This window comes from Notolepis coatsorum (genome assembly GCF_963971535.1).
Source record: "Notolepis coatsorum genome assembly, chromosome: 18".
NCBI lineage: Eukaryota > Metazoa > Chordata > Actinopteri > Aulopiformes > Paralepididae > Notolepis > Notolepis coatsorum.
Genome location: NC_140182.1, coordinates 92,750,146 through 92,777,819, shown reverse-complemented (window position 1 = coordinate 92,777,819; position 27,674 = coordinate 92,750,146). Strand labels below are relative to the sequence as shown.

General features: G+C 42.1%; 1 protein-coding gene across 2 annotated transcripts; it reads right to left on the bottom strand.

Annotated features, from left to right (window-relative positions):
- On the bottom strand, positions 1–26,492 carry taf3 (TAF3 RNA polymerase II, TATA box binding protein (TBP)-associated facto). Of its 2 annotated transcripts, none has more exons than XM_084334342.1 (7): positions 26,156–26,492; positions 25,397–25,657; positions 21,585–23,377; positions 19,507–19,589; positions 18,768–19,044; positions 18,154–18,260; positions 1–1,506 (listed from the first exon to the last, which is right to left on the bottom strand). In XM_084334342.1, the coding sequence occupies exons 1-7, from the start codon at positions 26,319–26,321 to the stop codon at positions 1,392–1,394; spliced, it is 2,802 nt and encodes a 933-aa protein (XP_084190468.1). In that variant the 5' UTR covers positions 26,322–26,492; the 3' UTR covers positions 1–1,391. The 2 variants fall into 2 exon arrangements, with proteins under 2 accessions (XP_084190468.1, XP_084190469.1); XM_084334343.1 differs by having other exon boundaries at positions 25,397–25,639.
- Between the last annotated feature and the right edge of the window lie 1,182 nt (positions 26,493–27,674).

The following is a 27,674-nucleotide window of genomic DNA, read 5'->3' as shown; positions in this document are numbered from 1 at the left end:
TACAGCAGACTGTGGAGTTTAATATAGAAATATCAGCAAAATGAGATACATTACAACAAGCACAGCTACAGAGTTAACTCCAGGACAAATCCATATGAAGAAAAATAAAAAATACAAACTTTCAATTTTAAAAATGTACAGAAATTACAGAGAATCATTCAAGTTAAAAACCAATGTCCGGAAATGGATTTAACAAGTCAGAATCCTAAGAACGAAATGCACTTGGCTTGGAAGTTGGTATTTACACATTTATACACACACGTAATGCAGTCGTCTTTATATATACATGACATATGCAATGATACTGCAGGAATCCGGGGAGGGGGAGTGGGGTTGTTAAACAGGGCTCTGGCGTTCATTTTGGTGGCAAAAACTAACCGAACAGAAATAAGGACAACGGATGTAGACTGTTCTCTTTTCTTTCTCCCTGCCCTAAAGGACAGGTATACTCACTCTGCCCTAAAGGACAGGTATACTCTCTCCCTGCCCTAAAGGACAGGTATACTCACTCTGCCCTAAAGGACAGGTATACTCTCTCCCTGCCCTAAAGGACAGGTATACTCTCTCCCTGCCCTAAAGGACAGGTATACTCTCTCTGCCCTAAAGGACAGGTATACTCTCTCTGCCCTAAAGGACAGGTATACTCTCTCCCTGCCCTAAAGGACAGGTATATTCACTCTGCCCTAAAGGACAGGTATACTCACTCTGCCCTAAAGGACAGGTATACTCTCTCCCTGCCCTAAAGGACAGGTATACTCTCTCTGCCCTAAAGGACAGGTATACTCTCTCCCTGCCCTAAAGGACAGGAATACTCACTACCTGCCCTAAAGGACAGGTATACTCTCTCTGCCCTAACGGACAGGTATACTCACTCTGCCTTAAAGGACAGGTATACTCTCCCTGCCCTAAATGACAGGTATACTAACTCCCTGCCCTAAAAGACAGGTATACTCTCTCCCCCTTTGTTATAACCACAATGAAAAATAAATGATCTCCTAGAAATCATAATTGAACATTCCTGAAGACTGGGCTTTCCACAGATGACAAAAGCCTCCAAGAAAAACAAATGGGAAGGTAAACCATGGAGTCTGCAGGAGAACTGAGATTGGATATGTGCTGGTTTAAGTCTTTTTCTTTAAGTCCCCGTCCCCCGCTCTCTCTTACAAAAGTGACAATCAATCGTGGCTGATTTCATTCACTTCATTGAGTGTGAATGTCAGTCACAATTTAAATGTTGTTGTGTTGTTGTGTTTTTTTTTTTTTTTTTTTTTTTTTTTTAACTGCAGTGCCAGGAGTGTTCCAGGATGGCTTGAGTAAGCCCCCCCCCCCTCCAACCAGAAAAAGAAGAAAAAAAAGTCAAAAATATGTGCTTTTTTTGTTATTGCATAGTCTCAATGCACTTTGCGTTTCCTTTTCTTGTGTTTTTTGTCCTTCTTCTTGCTGGCACATTTGACACAGAACCACTGCTGGTCCTCAGGCGGGGCGGTAAGGATCCCAACACAAGGCCTGGGCAGGGGAGAGAACAGTCCAGTTACAGAGGGTGAAGAGATGGAGACCAAAAGAGGATTAGATTAATCCCATTTTTTCAAACCAGACAAAAACACCTATCGGTGAATAAATGCTTTAAATGCCCCTAAAAGTTGGTTATTATCGGTCAACAGTACAACTATGATCTCATAAATGAATAACATTGAGGATGTGCTGAGTAATCAACCTACAATATTGGTCAGCAGCCGATGTGCTGATTAATCAATAGTCAGCAGATGTGCTGATTAATCAACCTACAAGTCAGCAGCCGATGTGATGATTAATCAACCTACAATAGGTAGCCTATTAGTCAGCAGTCAATGGTTTGAACATTCCTGTTTCTTCTACCAATAAAATCACAACCTGTTCTATGGATTTAAAAGAATGTTCAATGGCATTGTACAATACATTTTTGTTTCTCTCCTAAAGTTGCCTTTAAACTACAAACACTATTGAACAGTCACGTTGACATTCAACAGTGCTTCTAGACCAGGGGTCAGCAACCTTTTTGACATGGAGTGCCTGTTTGAAATATAGTTGTAACTAGTGTGCCTCAACAATATTCCATGCATCGTAATATTTTTTCTCTCATAATCAGGTCTTTTTAATGATAATTTTTACATTATTACATCATTATTGTTATTGTTATTATTAACAATATTATTATGATGGTTGTATCAACCCTAAATCTGAGTTGGGGGGGGGAATGCAATGCAGACAAACAGCTGCATACAGTGCGACCATTTCACTCACATTTGCCCATTCATTTTTGGACACATCACACACCATTGGTGTGTGTACTGTACGTGTGCTGTCATAGCTCCACCTACAGGCCTAATGGAGAACACCAGGATGTGAATGGAGGGTGAATGTGAGGTATATCGTGTAAATAAGTTTTGATTGATCGCAAGACTACACTGTAAAAAAATATATAATAAGTTACCAGAACTTAAAAATATTGAGTTCAGTTACTGTGCATTAAGGTTCAGTTTTCAATCCATAATAAGTTAACAGAAAAATAAGTACACAACCACATTATTTCAACCTAATAAAACTATGTTTATTGTCATTGTTTTAAGAACACAAGTTGACTTGGCAATACTCACATTTTGAGTAAAAAAATGGCTTTTAACATGTGCAATGTTCAATGAAATAGAAAAATAAATAATACAATTTGTTGATTAATCCCACTGGTCACAATGGTGACCGTAATAATGTTTTTGTTATAAGGCTCTGCAAATGTTACTGAATGATTTAGCAATGTATTTCCAGCTAAATTGAAATAATAAACAAATAAAGGGTCTCAATTAAATATGTGGTAGTAAAAAGAACCTGTGGGAGGATTTCAACAAGATAAATGCGACAACAGTGCAAAATATTTCACTATAATATTTCAAAGCAAAAAAAAAAAATATATATATATATATCATTTTCATTTTTTTTATGCTGCCCCCTGTGCCTATGCAAATGCAGGCACGCGTGCCTAGGGTTGCCTACCCCTGTTCTAGACCATAGCTGTCAACATTGGCAGGAGACAAAACGTGTACATTTTAGCCCCGCCCCTTTCCCCGGCCCCTCCCACCCGGCCCCGCCCCCTCCCAATGGAGCTGCCTCGTCGCTGCTATCTGCTGGTCAAAACCTGTATGTACCCAGCCATTCGTTGCAGGGTAAACTTTTCCTACTTTAAGTGTAAATACTATGTAAATGATGGTTTTGTTGAACATTTGTATTTCACAGGAGAGAAACTGTATTCAAAGAAAGCTATTAAAATAGTATTTGAATCTAAATATACTTTCTTTGTGTTGATTTTACATTAATTCCATGATTTTACTCAAGTAAATATCTGTTACAAGCATCGGTTTTATGTAGAAAAATGCTGTTTTTAATCTAGATTAATCTAGATTGATTACAGAAAATTGTGAGATTGATTAGTTAATTTTTTTTTATCTATTGGCGGCGCTGGTGTATATATTATATATATATGTGTATGTGTATATATGTAATGTGTGTATATATGTCAGAGAATCAGCCCCTTGCGTCCTTAGTGTATAGCATATGACATGGTGTATGTTTGTTCATTGATGTGACAGTGTCTGGCAACATACTGTTTGTGTTATTTTTCTTTATTTTTTCTTTGTGTTTGTGATTTGTCTTGATGTGTGTTTGTGAAACTATAAAAGCTGAAAATAAAATATTATAAAGTGTAAATGCTATAAACATACAGTAAATTACATTTTATCAAAATATTAACCATTAAACAAAGGTTGTAATCTGTAAATGTATTTGATTTGACTGTAAATGTTATGAATTGAAAATGGGGGAAGTCCTTCTCTGGTCTGCATCCCCTTAACAATTGTGTATTGCGCAATACTGTATTGTACCCATTCTGCAATCTGTTAAATTTAGCAATTAATCAATGTATTACCATAGTGCCTTTATACCTTCATCACTGTAGGCTACATATTAATACTACAACTCGTTAAAGCTATAAAAAATACCTATGGTCATTAATTTAGCAGTGGGAATATCATTTTTGGAACAGTGCTACAGAGAAATGTGAGATAGAAAAAAAGCCAATGCGATTTTGTGTTTTTCCTCAATATCTCTGCAATGCCTGCGAGTTACCAGTAACTGTATTTGTCATACCATGACAATTCATGACAACTTTTAAAACGGATCAAATTTTATATTTATAAATCGCATTCAGGAAATTGGGCGTCAGAGTGAAGGCATGCTCTCCGTGGAGGAATGGGAGGAGGGGACGCGTGAACCTTACAGGGGAGGCGCAGAGCAAACGGCTGTTCACCAAGACATTTACACATTCCTGCATCACATACAGTAACTTTGTATTGTTTTATCCACAGAAGATTAGCAAACCCTTTGTTCCAGAGACAAAAGCCACAGAGTGGGCAATCAAGAGACACTGGCTAAGTTGATTTGACACCCTCTGTGCATCAGTCTCTCCCCTGAGCTCTGAGCAAATCCGCTCGCTGTTCTTTCTTCTTCGGGTCGCAACCGTCTCCCGGTCTGACTTCCTGTGATAACGTTCTAATCTACACTGCTGCCACCTGTCGTCACGGAGGGGAATTGCAGCCATTTTGTAAAAATTAATAAGTACAAAATACGTGCCACTACGTGAACCGTGAACAGGGCGTGAGGAGGGTTGAAAAAACAGGAGAATCCCGGAAAAAACGGTACCCTGATCAGGTGTTCCCAGTGTGATGTGTAATGTCTGGTTGTAGTTCCCTGTCCTGGTCTTGTAGTTCCCTGCCGTTTCCCTCCCAGGTGTATCCATCTGTAATCAACCCAGGTGTTTCTTGTCTCGTCATTCCCTTGTGTATAACTGTTCTGTTCCTCCCTGCATGTGTCGCTGATCCTGTTTGTACAGTCCTGTGTTTTGTTTGTCGTTATTTTAGGTTATTCCTTTTGGTTACAAAACCCATGGTAAATATAATTTAAAAAAAAAGTTTGTTACTTTGGCTACCGTTTCCTAATTATGTTACATTGATAAGACGACGAGCACTCCTTCAGTCAATGGTAACTTAATAAAGTTAAATGGCAACAGCGTTTTAGCTGGCATTTTTGTTTTCCTAGCGGCAAAGCTCCAAGGGTGTTTTCGTTGTCAAAAGTCCCTTGGAACGGTGCCATGTAACCTTGCGCGAGTCGTTGCCATAGTCGGGCGCGAGTGCATACCCTAGACACCAACGTCAACAACGTCCATTAGACTAGGGGTGGGACGATACATCGATCGATATATCGATCTATTATCAATTATCAAATAGGATCGATGCAACGTAAAAAGATCGATTCATATTGTGATACTCTTATTTTGAAAATCCCCTCGTGAGCATATCCGCGCGGCTGCAACAACAGTAGCTCAGCGCTCAGCATTGCTTCAGAGTCCGCCTATTTTGCCCGAAATAAGTGCCTGTTGTTTTTTCCCCCACAAGGGGTCAAATGCATCTAACATTCTTACCATCCTCGCCATTCCTTTATGCCCACGTCGCGTTAAATACTGAAATTAACGTTGCGTTAGCGTGAGCTAACTAAGCTAAGCTGATAGAGCGATAGAGAAAACAGCAGAGGTCCACTAGGGACTGGGAAGGAGGGGGGGTTACTGCATTCTCGAGATAGCCCCACTAACAGGATCTGGCCGGTACTGCACCTTCTGACTCCCAATATGCCTTTTCCAGCCAAAATACAGCGCTGTGATAGGATATTAATATCGAGAAAAAAAGAAAAACGAACCAAAAACAGTGAACAGGAGGTCTATTTGTATTAAAAACAACAGATTGTTTTTCATTTAAATGTCTGGAAGAGATCAAAAATAAAAATGTCAAATGATATTTCCATTGCCTTTTTTTGTTGTTGATTTAAATGTTACCGATTGTGTTAAATGGGCATATAATATCGTCTCATATCGATCGCAGGCAACTGAATCGAATCGTATCGTGGCAGACTTTGTGATATCGGAAAATATCGTATCGTTGTCCAAAGAATCAATATCGTATCGTGATGAAACTGGTGATTCCCACCCCTACACTAGACACTGACTGTTCCATAGCATACACCTTCAGTTGACCATGACAAATCATCTCTTACCTTGACGTTTAAAAAGCCTCCATAATATTTTTTTTATGATGCCAGCTTGTGAGAATTCGTTGTAGCCAGCCAGCTAGCGTTGATGCTATTCAATGCTATCAACATTAGCTAACCAACTAAATACAATGGTATCATGAGGTAACGTTAAATACAGATGACTTTTGATTACCAACGATAGCTAGCAAGCTAACTAAATAGCTTTGTTTGTCTGGACTATCATACTAGCTAACATACCAAACTAACGTTAATGCCATTCAGAATTTATTAACATAGCTGCAACACCCAGTAACGTTAATACAATTACATGCATCATTGTTTACAATGCACGGGTGGGGATAGTCGAAAGGACTAGACACGGACAAGTTAAACATCAATCAATTAATTTAATACAACAGGTAGTTCGTGCCTACGACCGCATTATATATATTATTATATACGGCTTTAACACACTCTCTCTCTCCTGCCGATTAAAATCAGAAGCTCTTCCTCCTCATCGATTGCCTGTAGCTGCATTTGCGTTAGCTCAAAAGCACAGAACCGGACGACACAAGTTGTTCCGCTAGCGAAAACAACGATAACACTTCCGGTCGTTTTGTACTCCAATGTAACGTCTAGCAGCAGTATCACCTCGTCGTCTGTCCAAGTAAATTGATCTTTTGTATTTTTTGCCATAGCTAGAAATCTTGTTGTTGATTACTTCTTGTTGTTCTGAACAGAGACTTGCGGACTCGTGTGTGCGCTCTGTGTTTTCTAACCCTGAGCTTGCGCTTTTGTGCATGCGATGAAACACCTCCCACGCATGCTCAGTGTTGAATTCAGTGTTGAGATCCGTTTGCCGTCTGACCACGCCAGCTTCTGACAACGAGAGAGAGTTCAGGAGACAACGCGTTGTCTAACCTGACTGTGACAACGCAACGTTGTGAAAAGTGAAAATGCAACGTTCCTGTTTTTCCCTCATGTAACCGCAGCCTGAACACTCAAGCAATAGACCAGTCACGTCATCATGATGAACCCTGGTGCAATTCTTCCCACCTATAGCAAAAATGAATGGTCTTTTCCTTTCCTGTTTACCAGTAATTATGTCCTTGATACTGCATGTGGGGTTAATGGGAAAATTGTGTTTCACCAAAGGATTTTATGTTTTGTTAACGTTCCAATTCTTAACCTCTATATTTTCTGAAAATCTGCCTAAAATATATACCTAGGTAAATGGAATATTGCTCCACTTCTACAAGGTCCATTTGCATATTCTTGGTATCTAGTGTCTATTACTAGGCTTGCTTAAATTGTGATGAAACAAAGGAGAATATGAATTATGATTTTTCTTTGCATCTTTGACAGTGAATAACACCATGCTAATAATGACCAAACATTAAAAACTGCCACTGATCTCGTTCAGTACCTTCTTGAGATCATGTGTACAAAAAATCGAAAGAAATTAATAAAGGGAAGATGATTAAACAGAAGGTTCTGTAGATACAGTACTGAATTCTCCCATCCGGACCAATGCAATTTGAAATATTATTATAGAATATAGAATAGGAGGCTTATAAATTACCTTATTATAGCCAATTCGCACATTTATATACATTATCTTTCAAATGCCAGAGTTCAATTTGGATTTAGTATCACCAGGCGTGCATAAGAACAGATAATGAAATCTACTGTAATCTACTGTACTTTTTTATTTCCCCCACAGTGCAACCGTTTTGAAACTAATTTCAGATCCAATTGTTCCTACATGTTAACAATAGGGAAGAGAAACTTGAAAGCCTTTCAATATTTGTCAAAAACGTTACCCTTTGTGGCTTATTATCCCGAATAATAACAGTTATTGAAATAATTCATACAGAACTCTGAACCTTGAACCCCATAGAATCTTCCAAGAAGTGTAGTTTTAAAAACTTTCAACGCAGAACCATATCTGTGGAACTCTGCTACAAAATGGCAGCAAAAAGACTACAATTACCATGGTTCAAAATATCCAAAATGGTCACCCTTGCGGATAGAATTGACCAAATCGAAAAGTTAAATCTATCTAATGACACTTTTAACCTATTGCTAAACTAACGTATTGATGATAACATACATTCTACATGCTGTTGTGACATGTTTATGATGTTAATACTTGAATACGTATGAAATTTAAATCGCTACTTCAAAATAAAAGAGCGACGTCTATAGCAGCGGAAATACGTTTATTTTGTACATTATCTAACGTTACAACTAACCTAAACTAACTTTAGGTTAGTTGTAACGTTAGATAATGTACAAAATAAACGTATTTCCGCTGCTATAGACGTCGCTCTTTTATTTTGAAACCCCCCCTGACCGGAAGTTATTGCCCTCGTTATTTGCATTAGTGTCCGCCCGGTTCTGTGTTTGTTGGTTAGCTCCGTTAGCTAGCAGCATATCAAGATCAGCCATGGGAATACTGTTTTCTAAATTAGGGAGGCTTTTAATCGTCAAGGTAAGAGGATTTTAAGTCATGGTATCCATAAACTTCAATCAGTTCGGATCCTTTGAATAAAATGAGAATGTAAACAAACACGGTGTCACGTTGAAATCACTGACTGCGCCCCAAGAGGAGTGGTTCGGCAATAAATAGTTCAGAGTATATTTGCTTAGAAAACGTAATTGTCGAATTCAATTATTTTTAATTTCTCCACGTGGTAAATACACAGGTCACAACATGTTTACAGGAACGTTTTGGAGTTGTATTTGGAGCGTATTTCGTGACTGTAGGGAACTCAGGGTACAAGACTGACCCACTTCCAGTGATGAAGCTAAGCTACGCTAACGGAGCGGCTGTTCCCTAAGCCTAATGCACGCACAGAGAAGAAAAAAGTATGTATCTTCTTGTCTAACTCCAGGGTAGATGGAAAATAAGCTAATTTCCCAAAATGTTGGAGTTTTCCTTTAACTCATTCAGGGCCAACAGCGCCCTCTGCTGATGGCCCTTCGGTGCCAACGCTTTAGCCAATGGAGAATAGGACTAATTTGCGAGTGCATAATAAAACATATCAAATATAATAGTAATAGATCTAAATAACACAGTGATCGTCAATGAGTTGCTTCCAGTCAACATGCACGAAACAGATAATTTTTTCATACATACAGGGCACGAAATTAACTTTTTGACTCACCGGCCAGTGGTGGGTAGATGGGACAAATCTACCCGCCAAGCATATTTCTTACCAGCCAAATTAATAATAAATAATTATTATTAAAATATATATATTATATAATCATACTTGTAGTTGTATTATCTGCGAGACATCGCCACCACGCAACAAGTCAAAATGCTCGCTATCTGCAAACAGCTCCACTGTCTGTGTGTATACTTGAGTAGCCTCCAGCTCCAGCAAGGATTCGCCCGCGCTGCAGCTGGGCCCTATACTCTACATTCAGCATGCAAGGATTCTCCGGCGCTGCAGCTGGACCCTATTCAGCATGTCCTCATGCTATGGAAGCCAGGGGCTCGAATACGCATGTTATAAGACATTGATATCAGGAGCTATCTGTAGCTACTGCTAGATAACGTTAAGACAGCGCCTCAGTGAACTATTTAGTTTACTGGGACATTTCGTAGTGACTAGTGAGCTACCTAGCCAACGGAGGTATTATGCACTAAACTATTGCTGGAGCAGCATCCTGTTGATATCAGGAGCTATCAGTAGCTAGCCGGCTGGATAACGTTACACAATGCCTCATGTATTAAACTAAGTGAATAGTTGACTGGGACCGGGTCATTTTGTAACGGTAGCTAACGTTAGCTCACGAAGGTCCCACTGACTAGACTAACGTCACGGTGACTGTCCGAGGCAATAGCCTCCGTTTACATGCAGCATACAGAAACAGGTGCGGGAGGGGTAGGAGTAGCAGTGCGCTGCATGTCTGTGCTGAGACAGCGAGTGAGAACTCCGCTAAGAATTGGATCATAATTTTCGATCGGTTTTCACATGACTATTTGATTGCCCGCCACATGCCCGCCTGTACTGAGCTCTGTTAAGGAAGGACAGGACACACTCACTGAGAAACATTGTTTTATACTGAAACCTAGGGTAAGCCATTTTAAGTTTATTAGTGAATCTTAAAAGTGAGGAATCAGCTGACTTGATTAAAGGGGCGTGTTTAAAACTGCCATTTTGTTTTGTTAAGTGCCCCCATTAAGGGCCAGGTGTTAAGACAGCACTAATTAGTGATAGTGATTTAAAGGCTTGCTGGCTTAGCGTCAGCGAAGCGTCGAGAAACGAAGAGGGACAAAGAGGAGTTTTCCTGGAGTTCTCTGAAGAGGGATCCACCGATCCACCTAGTGCTAAGTACCCCTAGTCCTATCTTTCACTCCACTCTGAAAAATTTCCCTTTCCCTCCCACTTGCTACTTCTCTACTACCTCCCTTCCTCCCTGCCACTCTTGACACCACAATGTGTCTCATACCTATATCCACAATCTGCTCCTCCATAACAGATTCAACCCACCCACGGCAGTTTGCTAGCAACCCGGCTTACAGAATGACCTCCTAGACCCTAATCAGTCTGGCTTCCGGACTGGCCACTCCACAGAAATGGCCCTCATTGCGGTCACAGAGGCACTTCACTTAGCAAAAAGCGAATCTGCAGCCTTCGACACAGTCAACCATCAGATCCTCCTCGCGGCCCTCGCAGGAATGGGAGTGGCTGGCTCTGCGCTGACATGGCTGACATCATACCTCAATGACCGCTCCTACCAAGTGTCATGGAGAGGGACCCTGTCGGCCACCCGCCCCCTGCGGACGGGTGTCCCCCAGGGCTCGGTTCTAGGACCCCTTCTCTTCTCCCTCTACACTAAATCACTGGGTAACATTATCACGTCTCATGGCTTCTCCGATCATTGTTATGCCGACGATACTCAACTCTTCCTCTCCTTCCCTCCCTCAGATATCCACGTCTCTGAGCGGATCTCGGCCTGTCTGTCCGACATCTCCGCCTGGATGACGACCAACCACCTCAAACTGAACCTAAGCCAAACAGAATTGCTTCACTTGCCGGCCAAATCCTCCCCCCTGACAAACCTTTCAATCACAGTCGAGAATGCAGCTGTGACCGTGTCCCCGACCGCCAAGAACCTTGGTGTTGTCCTCGACGACCAGTTGAACTTCTCTGCTCACATCGCAGCGACAACCAGAACCTGCAGATTCCTCCTGAGCAACGTCAGAAGGATCCGCCCCTTCCTGACAAAAGCCACCCAACTCCTCGCCAATCAACAGTCATCCCCCGCCTCGACTACTGCAACGTAGAGCTGCCGCGATTACCGCATTACCGCGGTATCGCTGTTACATCACGGCCACCGCAGAGTAGGCTGAATACCGCATCACCGCTGTTTTTTATAATAATAATAATAAAGTACCCTCCTCTCGTTGGGCTTGCGGCTCTGCAGATATACCCTACTCCTCTATCGAGGTTCCAAGCGACCCTATTGGGTACCAGAAAAGTCACGTGAAACATTGCAGACCACTGATTGGTCAGAAGAGAGACGCGTCACACATTGGGAGCGTCCTGCAGTTTTTTACGTCCTGAATGTCAGCCATTGATCAGAGCTCATCACAATACGGCTAATAACGTTAGCTTTAGCTCCCCGCCGGAGTGGACTACCATCGCTCCTCAGGAGTACTAAACGAGACATAATGATTTTACTGTCTGCAACGAATGTTATAATAAAAGCCCTTCGTTCTATACACTTGTCTGATTGAAAACTTTATTAACAGACCACAGAATGGGACAACTCAGCACGCTCTGAGCAAAGAAAGGAACTGAGATGGTCCGGTAAATACGCTGATGTTATTGAACGTATAACTATATAATGTTAATGCCACAAAACGAATGCCTTTATTATAAAGTAGTAACTTTATAGTAATAATAATAAGAAAGGGTCGGGGGGGTAACCACCCCTGCCCGCGACACCGAGTGAACGGCGCACGACCAGAGGGGAAACTTCGAATCCGTGTTTCACTTTCAATAACTAATGCGTGCTTGCCGAATCCCAAACAATATTCATGTTGCAAAGTCATCCTCTAAAGATAGACATTTAGACTAGAGGCAGGCTATATGCTATAAAGAGTAGACTACTACTAAAAAAAAAATGCATTCAAACTTTTTATTTTTTGTGTGCGTGCGGTAATAACCACGGCGGTAGGAAATATTTTGCAAATTTGTGCGGTAAGGAAAACATCAATACCGCGGCAGCTCTACTGCAACGCACTGCTCGCTGGCCTCCCGGCCACTGCCACTAAGCCTCTTCAACTCATTCAGAACGCAGCAGCCCACATGATCTCAAACCTACCAAAGTCGGCCCATGTCACCCCACTTCTTAGGGACCTGCACTGGCTCCCCATTGCTGCACGAATCCGCTTCAAGGCCCTCGACCTGGCATACCGTGCGGCAAAGGGAACCGCTCCCGCCTACCTCCGGTCAATGGTCTCTAACTACACACCCGCAAGACCCCTACGCTCTGCATCTTCTGGCCGCCTCAGACCTACTCCTATCCAAGCTCCGGGAGGGTCATCAAAGAGAAGTCGCCTATTCTCAGTCCTTGCCCCACAATGGTGGAATGAACTACCCACCCCAGTTAGGACAGCCGAAACCCATCCCGTCTAACCTTACTGTCATGCACTTGTCCTAATAAACTAACCTACACTGTAGCACTCAACACTTTATGAACATTGTTACTCAGCTGATAGAGTTGTGCCCTTCCTGATGACTTGTCGTACAGAACTTGTAAGTCGCTTTGGATAAAAGCGTCAGCTAAATGTAAATGTAGATGGCGGACAGACCTCTCAGTCTCACTCGCCAAATGTAAAATCTGGTCGCCAATGGCGGGTTCCAATTTCGGGCCCTGTCATACATACATTTCCATTTTATACCGTGATGAATATCAATATATTTCTAGGGCGTTCTGTCTCATCTCAATAAACTCCAGCAAATCGAGCTTAAATGTATTTCCTTAGAAAGCGTGCCATTTGTCGCTTGATTTATGAATCGTTTTCAAATAAACGCTCGATTATCGATAGTATGTGTGTCCTTATGCACGAAGAGAAGCGGGGCCTGAAAAATCGCTTCTCCGTACTTTGGTCGGCGTGAACCTCACACACACACGCTCCGATGGCGGAGAAAGGAACATCGGATTACCCCAAGATTCGTAACATAAAGGCCTTACCTCACACCTGATGTCATGCAAAAGGATTAATCCAATTCCTGATCGGCATTCCAAATATCGATCCCGTCCATTGATCCAATGTTATAGTCCAAAACACATAATCCAAGCTGCTCCCAGTCCATGCAATAGTATCCAGCTGCATGCCCGAGAAGTAAAACCTGGACCGGACTTGTTTTTTTTGATGCAGTCCCAGCCAATCCAATCCAATGATGTGCAATACCATTCGGGAGACGATAGGAGGCGGTATTTGCCCTTTTGCTAGCTCAGACCCATTCCCAACGATAACATCAGGTTGGATGGATGAAAATGAATGGATATCGCTAATAAAAGAAATAACGATTAAAACCCGACTATACTCGTGATTGGCACGCAAGCGATGGCGAGTTAACCCGACTATCATCGTGATTGGCACGGAATGGGTTAAGCTAGTGTTGGCTAGCGATATATATTTTTTTTAACTGCAGCTTATTCTAAACCCATTGCCTTATCAGAGAGAGAAATGTATATCAGAAGGCTTTGTTCACGGGACCACAGCTGCATGAATGACAGACGAAGCTAGGAGAGATCTATTAATAGTCCATTCATTTTCCTAGAGCTGCAGCAAAGACTGGAAACTTGGGAGCAGCTGGAATATATGTCACCCCTGAAAGGTCTATTGGGGGTTGAGTGCCTTGATCAAGGGAACTTCAATGGTGGGTGGTGAGGGACATAAATCTTAGAAAGCAGATGTTTTTATAAACCAATCGGTATTGATTGGCTAAGACCTTTCATATTGATAGTTGGTATTGGCTAAGACCTTTCATAGCGGTAGTTGGTATAGGCTAAGACCTTTCATATCAGTAGTTATTCGCTAAGACCTTTCATATCGGTAGTTGGTATTGGCTAAGACCTTTCATAGCGGTAGTTGTATTGGCTAAGACCTTTCATATCAGTAGTTGGTATAGGCTAAGACCTTTCATAGCGGTAGTTGGTATAGGCTAAGACCTTTCATATCAGTAGTTGGTATTCGCTAAGACCTTTCATATCGGTAGTTGGTATTGGCTAAGACCTTTCATAGCGGTAGTTGTATTGGCTAAGACCTTTCATATCAGTAGTTGGTATTGGCTAAGACCTTTCACATCAGTAGTTGGTATTGGCTAAGACCTTTCATATCAGTAGTTGATATTGGCTAAACCAGGGGTCGGCAACCTGCGGCTCCGGAGCCGCATGCAGCTCTTTAGCCAATCAGCTGCGGCTCCCTGGCCCAAAAAAAATATATATATATTTGTTTTGTTCTCTTATTTTGGAGATCTATGTCATACTGTGACACTGAAATGAAAAAATATTTCATCAACTAAAATATTTAGTCAACAAAAATATTTCATCAACAAAAATATACGCGCCTCTCCCTGCCGTCTGCAAGTGGCTAATCTTGAGTTTCCGACCCCACAGTAAGCTAACCATGGATAAATCCAAAAAAAGGAAAGTCTGAGGAAAATAGAGGGTTTAATTCAGCGTGGACAGATTAATTTGCTTTCACGACTAACGATGCAGGCTTACCTGTATGCCTGATATGTGGTGCGAAATTTGCGAACAACAAAAAATTTACTTTTTTTTTTATAGATTTTCCACAAATAAGGGAAGGACTCAAATAGAGCTGCATAGTTCTGTGTTTTATTTCAAAGTAGGTCTACAGATGCCAGTGTTTTTTCTCCTTTTCTGTGTTTTATTTCAAAGTAGGTCTACACATGGTAGTCTTTTTTCAAAGTGGACTACTTTTTATTTTATAAATGTTCCACAAATAAGGGTAGGACTCAAATATACCTGAATAGTTCAGAGTTTTATTTCAAAGTCGGTCTACAGACACCAGTGTTTTGTCTCCTCTTCTGTGTTTTATTTAAAAATAGGTCTACACCAGACCTGGGCATTGTACGGCCCGCGGGATGATTCTGACCGGCCCGCGAAAGATTACATGATAATGTTTTTTTTATATTAATTTTTTTTTATTTTTATTTTTAACTTTTTTATTTTCATGTCAACGTTCACACGCACAATATACGCTTACCTAGGATTTGACTTGATTCAACAACAAAGCAGTCGGGGCAAGCCGAAAACGGTCGAAAGTGTGGTTATTTGAAGTTTGGATTTATTTTTTCACAACCGAGGCAGGTAGATTAAATTTTTAGAGACTAAAGTACAGAAAAAAGGTACCGTTGGGTACCGGTATCGATTCACAGGTACCGGTACCGTATCGGTTCAAATGTGAACGGTACCCATCCCTACTGAACACACAACTGCAGGGCAAGGGCATTTTTGCTCATGAAATGCATAGCCATGTGAAAGCCTTCATGACAAAGTTGCAATTCATTTCAAGGCAACTAGGCAGCAACAATCTCAAACACATGAAAACCCTGAAAGAAGTCAAACCATCAGCTGATCACCGGCACAGGTACTCATCCATGTTGGGAGCACTGCATGATGAATTTTCAAGGCGTTTAAGATTTCAAAAAGGCTGAGGATGAAATGCAGCTGGTTTGCTCTCCCTTTACCTGCAGTGTTGATAGTGCACCCACTGATGTTCAGCTTGAACTCATTGACCTGCAGTCTGATTCACTACTGAAAGAGCACTTTAAGTCAGCATCACTGCTAGAGTTCTACTCTGCTCTCAAGGAGGAGAACTTTCCAAACATGAGGAGACATGCTCAGAAGATGTTGGTTCTCTTTGGATCCACCTATATGTGAACAGACACTCTCAGTCATGACTAGGGATGGGTACCGAATTCGGTACTTTTGAGGTACCGAACCGAAACACGTCGGTACTACCGAGTATCGAATCAAGTGAGAAACCAAAAAAAAAACAAAAAAAAATAAAATAAAAACATTTATATTAATTTTTTTTAATTTTTTTTTTAACTTTTTTCTTTTCATGTCAACGTTCACACGCACAATATATGCTTACCTAGGATTTGACTTGATTCAACAACAAAGCAGTCGGAGCAATGACAAGCCGAAAACTGTCGAAATTGTAGTTATTTGAAGTTTGGATTATTTTTTTACGACTGAGGTAGGTAAATTAAATTTCTTGAGACTAAAGTACCGAAAAAAGGTACCGTTGGGTACCGGTATCGATTCACAGGTACCGGTACCGGTTCAAATGTGAAAGGTACCCATCCCTAGTCATGACGTTTACCAAGTCCAGGTACAGATCCTCTCTCACTGATGAACATCTGGCAGCTGTGCTTCGCATCTCCACCTCAGACATGCAACCTGACTTTGATGGACTTGTTAAAGCTCAACAGACTGGATTTATCACACTGAATGAAAAAAAAAAAAGAGCTGAAGAACACTAAAATGTGGAAATATAACAAGTGAAATGGGACACTTGATATTTTTTTTCTTTTTTTGCACAGTTCTGAAAACATTAAATGTTTAATATAGGCATGTAGAGTAAAAAAGGCTACTGGGACACTTTTCATGTGTTGTTTATTTTGGCTATAAGATGATGTGATGTCTTTAGAAAGCTAAGAAAATCCTTGTTTCAATAGTATATGCAACTCAAAATAATAACTTTATTTGTATAGCACTTTTTCATACATGCCCTTTGTTATTAATGTTTCACATTTTGTTTATCATTTTGGAAATAAATTCTATTTGAATAAATGATATTTTTGAAAGCTAACCTCACCTTTTAATTGCCAAATAATAACATACACTCTTACCAGGGGTCAAAACAATGCCATTTACTGCTTTTTATATAGAAATAAAATGTATATTATGCATAATTGAGTTTGGAATTTTGGCCCGGCCCTCCAACATATTTTCAGTTGCTCATTCGGCCCCCCGGGAAAAATAATTGCCCACCCCTGGTCTACACAGTCAGTATTTTTTCTCCTCTTCATAAGAGTTTGAGGTTTTCCTTTGTTATAACAGGTAAAACAGCAATAAAAAGTCAAAACTAGGGATGTCCGATATTATCGGCCGATATTGGCATTAAAATGTGATATCAGAAAATATCGGTTTAAAAAAATATATATATATATTTTTTTTACATTTCTATAACCTTTATTTACCCAGGCAAGCAAGTAAGAACAAATTCAGATTTAATTTATTGTCAAAAGTATGCATAATAGCCAGTTTTTTGGGGGGGGAAACCCTGCATATATCGGTATCGGTTGATATCGGTATCGGAAATTAAGAGTTGGACAATATCGGTATATCGGTATCGGTAAAAAAGCCAATATCGAGCATCCCTAGTCAAAACCTTTCTTTTTGTTGCTTTATAATTCCATTAATGCAACAAACTGTGTGCTATAAGTATAAAGTATAATAAATCGCAAATTACTTTGGGTATGCAATTGTCAGGCGTTTTATGCTAAATGTGGGGTATGCTTGGGGATATATAAAACGTTATACAATGTGTTATCTTCATTTTAAGGGTAAATAGGTTGTGCGGCTCCCTGAGCATTTTATTTTGTGGGAGGGGGGAAAAGTGGCTCTTTTGATAGTAAAGGTTGCTGACCCCTGGGCTAAGCCAATCAATGCCAACTACGATATGAAAGGTCTTAGCCAATACCAACTACTGATATGAAAGGTCTTAGCCAATCAATACCAACTACGATATGAAAGGTCTTAGCCAATACCAACTACTGATATGAAAGGTCTTAGCCAATCAATACCAACTACGATATGAAAGGTCTTAGCCAATCAATACCAACTACCGATATGAAAGGTCTAAGACCTTTCATATCAGTGCGTGCATCAAGAAACAACATAATTACCCAGTGAATCAGTGCAAGAGGAAAGAAACCGCCCATACAAACTACACAGGACGAACAGATATAGAGTTCTTACCAATGGTACCAATCATCACAGTCGTCACACCCTATCATGGGACTGCCGTCATCAGGCTTGTTGCATCCGGGACAGAACCAGACCTGCTTTCCATACGCATCTCGGATCTTGTGTAAATGATAACAAACAAAAAGGTATATCAGCAACGTGGATTAATAGTATGTTCAAATGTAACGCAAAACAGAAATCTAGAGGTGGTGCGAGTGCATACGCGGGCAATGGAAAGATGCGAGTGGAGGCAAACGGATGCAGATTCGAATGGCGGTGATGAAGCAAAATATAGGTATAGACGGTTTCAAAGTGACAACAATAAGGAAATACATTTGGGTCCAAACTTGTTCCCTAGCAACAAAATTTCAGTGAAACAGTCTATATCTTAACAATGAATATGAAATAGACTATAAACGCTCTGTAGCCTATACATATTGAACAGGTTACATTTAGAAATGGTCCTGTTTTTGTAAATATCAACAATGCTACTGTTGAAACCAAATGCACTAGCATTGTCGTTACCTCAGTTTTGCTAGTGTCCAACTGCCAAACTAATGCGAAGCAATATTTCTCTCAGCGTTGTGTCTGAACGTATTGTGAGATCCAGATGGTTTAGGACTCACCACATAGGCGCTGACCGTCTCAGTCACCACGCTGCGCACAGGCGTTCTGAGAGAGCATCCGGCAGAGAAGAGCGAGGGCGGGGGCAACATCGGTGGAGGTGGAGCGGGCGGGGGGATCGGTGAGGGAGGCGGAGGCAAGGTGGGCACGACTGGGGCGAGTATCGGGGGTGTCCGGGGGCGGTTCCCAGGTCCAGATTTGGGAGCAGGTGTCTTGGGCGCTGGAGTTTTGGGCACTGGAGTTTTGGGTTCTGCGTTCGGGACCACCTTACTGATGACACTGGTCAGGATGGACAGACAAATTACAAAAAAAGTCTATGTCACTGGCAGTGATATGAGCAGGAGTGGCTATATAGCAATATATAATGCAAAAACACTATGCTGCTGCTGTTATTTTTCAGCCATCAGTGTGATTTATTTTACATATTGAAACATGATACAGAATTTTGTAAAATTAAAATAAAATAATAAAGCAAATAAGTCAAATTTGTCACAATATGATTTCTGGAAATATCTTAATTGAAAAGTACATTTTCAGTTTGATACTGTATCATACATGAATTTACTATTCTGGCCAATATCATGACTATCATTGGATTATTTAAATTATTCATGTTGTTATTATTATTCATAAGAAGACATTATATATCTATCTATCTATACCAACATTTCTTTCCTTGTGATTATTGTGATAATGGTTGTTTTTTCATATCGCCCACCCCTAACGCAACCTAACACTTACATTTTGTCCTGGCCAGCACCCACTCTGAGGGTCAGTCGGGGGATGACTGGGGATTGGACAGCAGCTGGGGTGTCCGCCTTCACCTGGGGCCATAGGAGGGACAGGGAACAACTCATTAATAACATGGCCTGGGTCATGCAAATTAGGGATGCACCAATTAGGCTTGGGCGGTATGACGGTATTAAGGTATACTGGGGTATTTAGAAATACCGACGGTATTGATTTTCAATACCGTCAAAATCAGAGTTTGGTTTAAGTTTCTATTTCCACTGAAACGGAGTTTATACAGGGACGGCATTGGGTTTCGGTTTCCATTAGTGAAACGGAGTTAACTTTCGAGTTGGTTGAAGTGCGTGCACACACACACACAGCACGGCCAGCAGAGGGCAGGGGAGGCGGCCCGTATTTCCCCGCACAGAGCTGAGCTGAGTGAGCAGATGTGCGTCACACTAACCTACCTGTATGCATTTCCTCTAACTCTGAGCAGCTGCTAAAGCTTAAGCAATAATAATATTAATAATATGATGTTATTGAACGATGAAGCGTCGAAGTTAACCACCGTCACTCCAGCCCACGATGAGCTCCCTGACCACAGAAGAGCTAAACTTGCACACACTGTCGCATTTGGACAATTAAAGGACTGCAGTCTGTTTGGATTTAAGCAAAACCCTCGCGCCATGAGTCAACTCGCCACCAGTGACTTCATCCAGCACAACGAGACTACGAGAGACGGAGGCACTTCTTTGGGAATGTAATATAAAACGGGGTGAGTGAGTGTTGACATTTTTTAATCCTAATGCAACTGGCTCACGTTGATACATGGTGCCGGGCTGCCGGCCGGGCTAACTAGCTACTGTTAGCTCACATCGATACCTGGATGGTGCCGGCAGGCGGCAGTGTCTACCTTCTGTGAGATTTGTTTACCTCGAGGTTGAAGAAAGTGCACTTTCAGGTTGAAAGAACGGCCCTAATCTCAACGTGTTTCAATATAAGCAAGCGTTATGTATGGTGATAATAACGAGTATATTGTTAGCTGCGCCCCCCCGCTGATGATAATGAATGAAAGTCATACCGTCACATACCGTGCACCGGGGTATTAGGTCATGAAGGTATAACGGTGTGAAAAAAAGCATACCGCCCAGGCCTAGCACCAATACCAATACGCAACAGCTTGTTTCAACTGCTGCCTTCCGGGAGGCTTTACCACAGCCTCAGAGCCAGGTCCAGCAGGCTCAAGGACTCGTACTATCACCAAGCCATCAGGCTCATGAATACTATTCAGTAATTCAGATTTTAACGATTGTATCTAGTATTTTAACGTTGATTTTATTCTACTGTTGCACTTTTATATCAATCACACACAGCACTGTCACTTTCTCTTACATCACTATTATGCTAGTTTTTATTCTGTTCTTGTGTATTGTATTGTTTTATTGTGTATTTTATTGCTATGCTTTAGGTCGAGGGGGCAAGACCCAATCATTTTGCTCTTTTTTGTATGTGAATATGAAGCTGGATTTGAATTTGAATACTGGAAATTAGGCCAACACCAGGCTAATAGAGGGTGTCGGTATCAAAAACATTTGCCCAATATGAAAATGTTGTACAAAGAGCCGTGTGCAACATGTCAGAAGTCAAAGCAATGCAACTTCATTTTCTGCACATACAGTAGTAGTCTCCAGTTCCTCACTAATGTAGTGACTTTTCAATTGCAAATGTTTCAAGGACAAAACTCACCCCAGTCCTTAACCAGCTATACGTGTGTTAATTACAACAGGACAGCTGTTTCAATTGCAAATTACTGGAAGCACCATTAGTGTCTCTACACAATGTGCTAGGAACTGGAGACTACTCTGTAGACTAAAACCTCTACAGGTTTTTCTTTTTACCACAATAATTTTTGTCCAAATAACCCAAAATAATGGTCTATGTCTATATGGTTAAGTAGAAGCAATGGATCAGTACATCGGTACTCTGCATCGACCAAAATACATTGCATTTAGGACTCAGAATTGGTCACCGCAATGAAAAGGTGGTACCAGTGCAATCCTACCACAGATACGCAAAAGACAAGTTACCTTCTCCAGTCGAATCCTCTCTTTCTCTTTCTCCTTCTCCTTCTCTCGCTTTTCCTTTTCCCTCTCTTTCTCTTTCCTCTTCTCCTCTTTCTCCCTCTCTTTCTCCTTGGCCTTCTCTCGCTCCTTTTCCTTCTCCTTTTCCTTCTTCTTCTTCTTCTCCTTCTTGTCCTTCTTCTTGTCCTTCTCCTTGCTCTTCACGTCTTTGTCCTGGAGGATGGGGGGCATGGATGGAAGCATGGATGGAAGCATGGGAACACGCAGGCAGGCGGGGGGGCTGAACAGCGGCGGGATGTCGCCCAGGCCTAAGAGCTTCTGCCGATCGTCCTTACCCTTGTCTTTGCTCTTGTCCCGCTTGTCTTTGTCCTTCTTGCTCTTCTCCTTATCCTTCTTCTTTTCTTTGTGTTTATCCTTCTCCTTCCGGGAACCGTCTCCATCTCTGGACTTGATCTTCAGCGAGCCTTCAGGATGGAAGAGCTCGTCGTCCTTACTGCCTAAGTTCTTCCAGGGCATCTTGCTGTCCTTGGAAAAGTCCTTGTTCTTATCCCTGTTCTTATCCTTATTCTTCTCTTTCAGTTTGCCCTTCTCCTTGTCTTTTGGCTTGTCTTTCTCCTTCTTCTTCATTTTCGTTTTCAGCTCCTTCTTTAGTTTCTTCTTGATGTCTACCGTGGACACCGTCTTGTTCTTCTCCTCGAAGGCCTTGAGGAGGGGTTCAGGGGTGGGGGGCGATGCCGATCCAGATGACATGTAATCTCCTCGGTTTTGAGGGGTGCCCGACGTGCCCCCCTGGTTTACCTTACGGATCACCTCGTTGATGGAGTCGTCCATCGTCCAGCTGCCCGGCCCTGCATTGAGGTGGAGCGGCGTTGGCGTGTCTTTAACAGAACTGTTGGCTCCGAGCATGACTTTGGGCATAGACGGCTCCATGATGGTGAGGCGCCTGGGGCTGGAGAACCCGTCACTCTCCGACTCAGAGCCTGAGGAGAAGGCGAACGGGTCAGGCTCCCGTTCAGCACACGCTCTGGCAATCACAGCATCAATGGAGTCATCAATGGCAGAGTCATCAGGTTCTATTTTCCTGAAGTGGGCCTCGGCTAACTCCCTGTCATCCATACTGTGACGCATATGGATGTTCTCCTTGCCCATCCTCTCGCTCAATGCCGACAGGGGCAGTCTATGCAAACCATCCGACTTGCCCTGGGGGTGTATAGATGGCACTTTGGCAGAGACAATCTTAGGGCTCTTGGGGCTCTTAGGACTCTTGGTCCTGCCTGGGGATTTTTTCCTCTCCTTAGATGATTTTGGAGAGCGGATGGGGCTGCCACCCATAGGCCCAGCGTTGACCCCTTTAGGGGACTTAGTCCGTGGTCTACCAGGGGAGGAAACCTTAGGCTTTCGTCCCGGTGTGCTGTGGGACTTATGCTCAGAATGTCTAGGTAATACCGGCTGAGGTCTGAAGGAGGATGGGGTGCCAGAGGGCGTTTCAGGGGACAGAGAGCCAAGGCTATCATGAGATGGTAGCATGCCTGGGGGAACGCGTTGCGGGTTGAGGGAGCTTAGGGGTTCTCTGGGCTCGACCCCCCATTCCGGGCTGAGGCCGGAGTGCATGCGTGGCCTCTTGGCGGTGGGCATCATGCCCAGAGCTGCGTCAGGGCTGTCCAGGTGCCTCTTCAACGGGTGGTTCTCATCATTGACTGCCTCGTCCTCCTCCAAGTCCTCATCTTCATCATCCAGTGGCACCTGCATAGCTTCAGCTGAGGTGCCCATGTCAGCATGGACCTCTTCCTCCTCCTCTTCTACAGAAGGGATGGAGAGAGAATAGAGTTCATCCCTTTATTCAATTGATCTACCAGACATTTGATACTTTGATTTTTGACTACTAGATGAATAAAAAATCAGTGTTAGTATGAGAAAAGGGGCCCCTAAAAGGTATGTGTAGTATACTATGTGTTATTCCAGCAGAGGATGCAGAAAAACATGCCACGATCTCTGGGATGACATAGAATACAAAAGGAGTGTACTGGGGGCATGTAAATTGATTGGATTATAATTATCCCTCAGAATCTAACAAGCTAACTATCTGTCATTCAAAGGAGGAGATTGTTACAACTTGTGCCAAGCTGAAAGTGAAACTAATATTAACAATGCAAGAGCAAAGAAAATGACGAAACTTTACTTCGCAAATGTTCTGTGGGGTAGGAAATGTATTCAGCTTGTGGATTATGGAACAACAATAGAAACTGTCTTTTTCAGTGAAAATGAGAATGTAAATGTAACCCAGGGTCCAGATTCATAACTAGCATAGGAACATAAATAGTTAATGTTAGTAGGTAAGAACTTTCTAGAAAGTAAAACATTCTAGGACCAGACTCCCCAGAACCCCATAGGATTGTGATAATGTAGTCCTGGGATAATATGCACAGGGACGTGCATTAGGATAGAAGGGGAGAATGTAACCCAGGGTTCAGATTCATTATCATAGGAACATAAATAGTTCCTGTTTATCTGTGAGCTACCACTTCCTGTTTTACCATGAGGTCCCACTTCCTGTATATAGAACGTAAAACAGTCTAGAACCAGTGTATGATGTCATGATAGAAGGTTCTGGAACCTTTGTGATGTCATCCTATGATGTCATATAGAACGTTCCGGAACATCTTGGTTTCCTATAAAAACAGCTAGCTCTCCAACAGCCAGCTCTCTTTCCGCCTCGACCTCCGAACCAGCAACATCGACCAGACAGACCGGACTAACCAACCGACTGAAAGCAGCAAGTCTCAACCAGCATCCTGGAGCAGTTCAGACCACCCATCACCAAGCGTGCTCAGCTGGATAGATACCCGATGGCGAGCCAACCCCGGAACATTTGATATACCTCCAGACTAATGCCAGCCTGAGGTGAATGCTACACCAACAGTCCGGTAGGATTGAACTGAACGAGACTACAAGGACTTCCAAGGGAGTCGATCCCGTTCATCTTGTGTTATTTTGATATTGTATTTTGTATTTTGTATTTGATTTAACTTGATATATGGATACAGATATTCTCCTATAAGAATTAGAGGGTAAATGCTACCACTGTATGTTATAATAGAACCTTCTAGAACATAGAACCTTCTAGACCGTTTGTGGTGATGTCATAATAGAACCTTCTAGATGACATCTCGATTATAGCTGACTCACTTCCTGTAAAGAAAAAGGGTTTAAAGGGCCAATTCACCTAATAAGGTATTTGCATTCCCTGATAAACTACTAGAGTTACCGATGATAACCTCAGAGACGTCTGAACGAACCCCAATGTGTTGATCCAATCGACCTAGGCCTTGATATCGACCTAACCCTCCCGCAAGGAGAGGTTACTGACCTAATCTAAAAGGGATACTTCAAAGCATAACTTGTACTTTACGTGTGTATGCATTATTACTGTTTATCTAGCGCGCTTTTAATTAAAACACCGGTTATTGTTATAACTCTGCCTCTGGTCTACTATTCTTTTAATTGTGCATATTACTCCTCGTCCCATTCGAACCTAGAACTGTGCCTGTGGCAAACCGCTGTTACTGTTATTAACACAAGTGCTACATAAACAAAAGTGAGTTGTTCACAAGGAAAACACACTTGGATATGTTAAAGGTACGAAGAGAACACTCAAATCATCAGTCAAAAAACTCAAAACACACATACACTTTCATTTAGTCACAATACTTTCGGTCTCTTGCACACACATTCATATATATATATGAATATACATATATATATACACACAGTGCAGGCAGACACACTCATAGGTCTATATAACTGTGTTGAAGATCTACCTTCTTGTAAGGAGACCATGGGTGGCAAGTAATCTGGAATGTAGTCCTTCCTCTCCTCTGCATCTCGAGCTCCAGGCTGGGGGAACTGAAAGACGTTGTTTTTGCCGACAGGGAAGAGCGGCGTTTGATGGGCAAAGCCCACTGGCTCCAGGTTGTGAACATAGTCCTCCAGCTCACTCAGACTGACCCCCAGAAGCCTGAAGGCCTGGCCAACATCATCCAGCACAGGATCTGTCCGCCCGTCTGAAAGAAGTCGTGTAGCTAAATGAAGCATGTTGCATACATGCACTACATGTTATTGAGTGTTTCAATTCCAAACCCCTCAACTATTATGTTAACTTGTCTTAAACTGTTCACATTATGCCAAAGGGTTTAAACTGCTAGTGGCATTCTGATGCTACAGCAGAGTGCAGAACATACATACATACATACAGGGACCCTGGCTAATGTTGACATCTGAGCTGAAACAAGGCATTGTGAGTTCAAGAGATATACTGATGCTGATCAGGTAAATTTGAACTTGATATAACTATACCGAGTGTAGAGTTACCAGAACAAGACATTATTTGGCAGTGTGTGTTTACTAGTTAGCAAGCTACTGTACTTTTTGACAATCAACACTCGCTGGCTGCTAGGCCTCACACTGAGGGGGCGCTAAATAGTCACAGAGCGGGATATGCTCATCATGGTTAAAAACAACGTGATCGCTTATATTCAATTACTTTGTGAACGTAATCAGGTCAAAGGAAATACACTCACAGAGCTCCGAGTATCGATGACAGCCCCTGGCCAACTGCTGGATGTATCTGTGCAAAACATCCGACAGCAGGTCGCAGGCGGTGAGCTGAACCGCATCCCAGCCCAGCGCCTGGCAGATTTGCGCCACCGAAACACGCAGCAGCGAGCGGGCATAGCTCTCGCACATCTCGCGGACTGGTAACTGTCGTATTCCGGTCAATCCCTATTCCAAAACATGCTCCCGGTCTTTGTGGTGCGTGGGAGCCGCAAAGGGGCTTGAAAAAACCGGTATGACTGTTAATTTTGACATTTACTTTAGTAAATATGTTGGCGCTTTTGCCAGAGTCGCCATCTTGATTCCACCGACAAACCCGTCCCCCGAAAACATCGATTACACATGCGCACAAGTCTGCACCACCCTACAGAACTCGGTGTATTCAAGAGAGTCATCATTGACTGTGCCGCAGTCTGTGCGCATACGTGAATGAATGAATGAAAACTTTATTTAACAGATTGCAGAATGGGTACAATACAGTACGGCCCAATACATACAATTGTTAAGGGGATGTATATACATATGCTCCCCGCCGTATGTATATTTCTCTCGCACCCACCCACCCCCTCCTAATGTACAGTCCCCTCCCCATCAATGTATATACTGGCCCCTGTAAATATCCTAACCCAATCATTCCAACCCCCTCCAATGTACAGTCATTTACCTAGTATGGTTTTGTCAATAGTTCAATGTACAATTGTGTTTGTTTGTACAGTGTCTCCTCCCCCCCCCCCTCAATGTACAGTGTTACTTGTTTATACAGTATGCCCCCCGCCCCCCCCCCCCCCCCAACCACCTCCAATGTAAATTACCCAGTATGGTTGTCAATATCCCAATGTACCCAACCCCCCCCACCCAACCTCCAATGTACAGTTTCTACGTCAAATGTATATACTCCCTTTTCTTGACTCCTTCTGTATCACAAACAGTACTGTATTTGCAAATCTGGTATGTCATAAATGTATAGATGTAGCAGTACTGACTATCTGTATGTCATGTATGTCATATATGTCTATATGAATTGAAAATGGGGGACCCTGATGGAAACAAGACAAACGTCTTTCTCAGGTCTGCATCCCCTTAACAATTGTATGTATTGAGCCGTACTGTATTGTACCCATTCTGCAATCTGTTAAATAAAGTTTTCATTCATTCATTCATTCATTCATTCATTCATTCATTCACTCTGTCAGGATCTATGGGTAACAGTACTGTATATTTGAATACCGTTTATGTCACAAATGTATCAGTACTAAATACCTGTATGTCCCTATGCCATAAATGTCATGTATGTTGTGTATGTCATAATTGTCAATATGAATTGGAAATGGGGGACCCTGATGTAAACAAGACAAACATCTTTCTCTGGTCTGCATCCCCTTAAGCACAGAAATACAACATGCTACTGCTACGTTGCTTGCAGTCGACTGACTGAGAGAATTGCCGCATACATTATATACATACACAAATGTTCTAGAACATTGG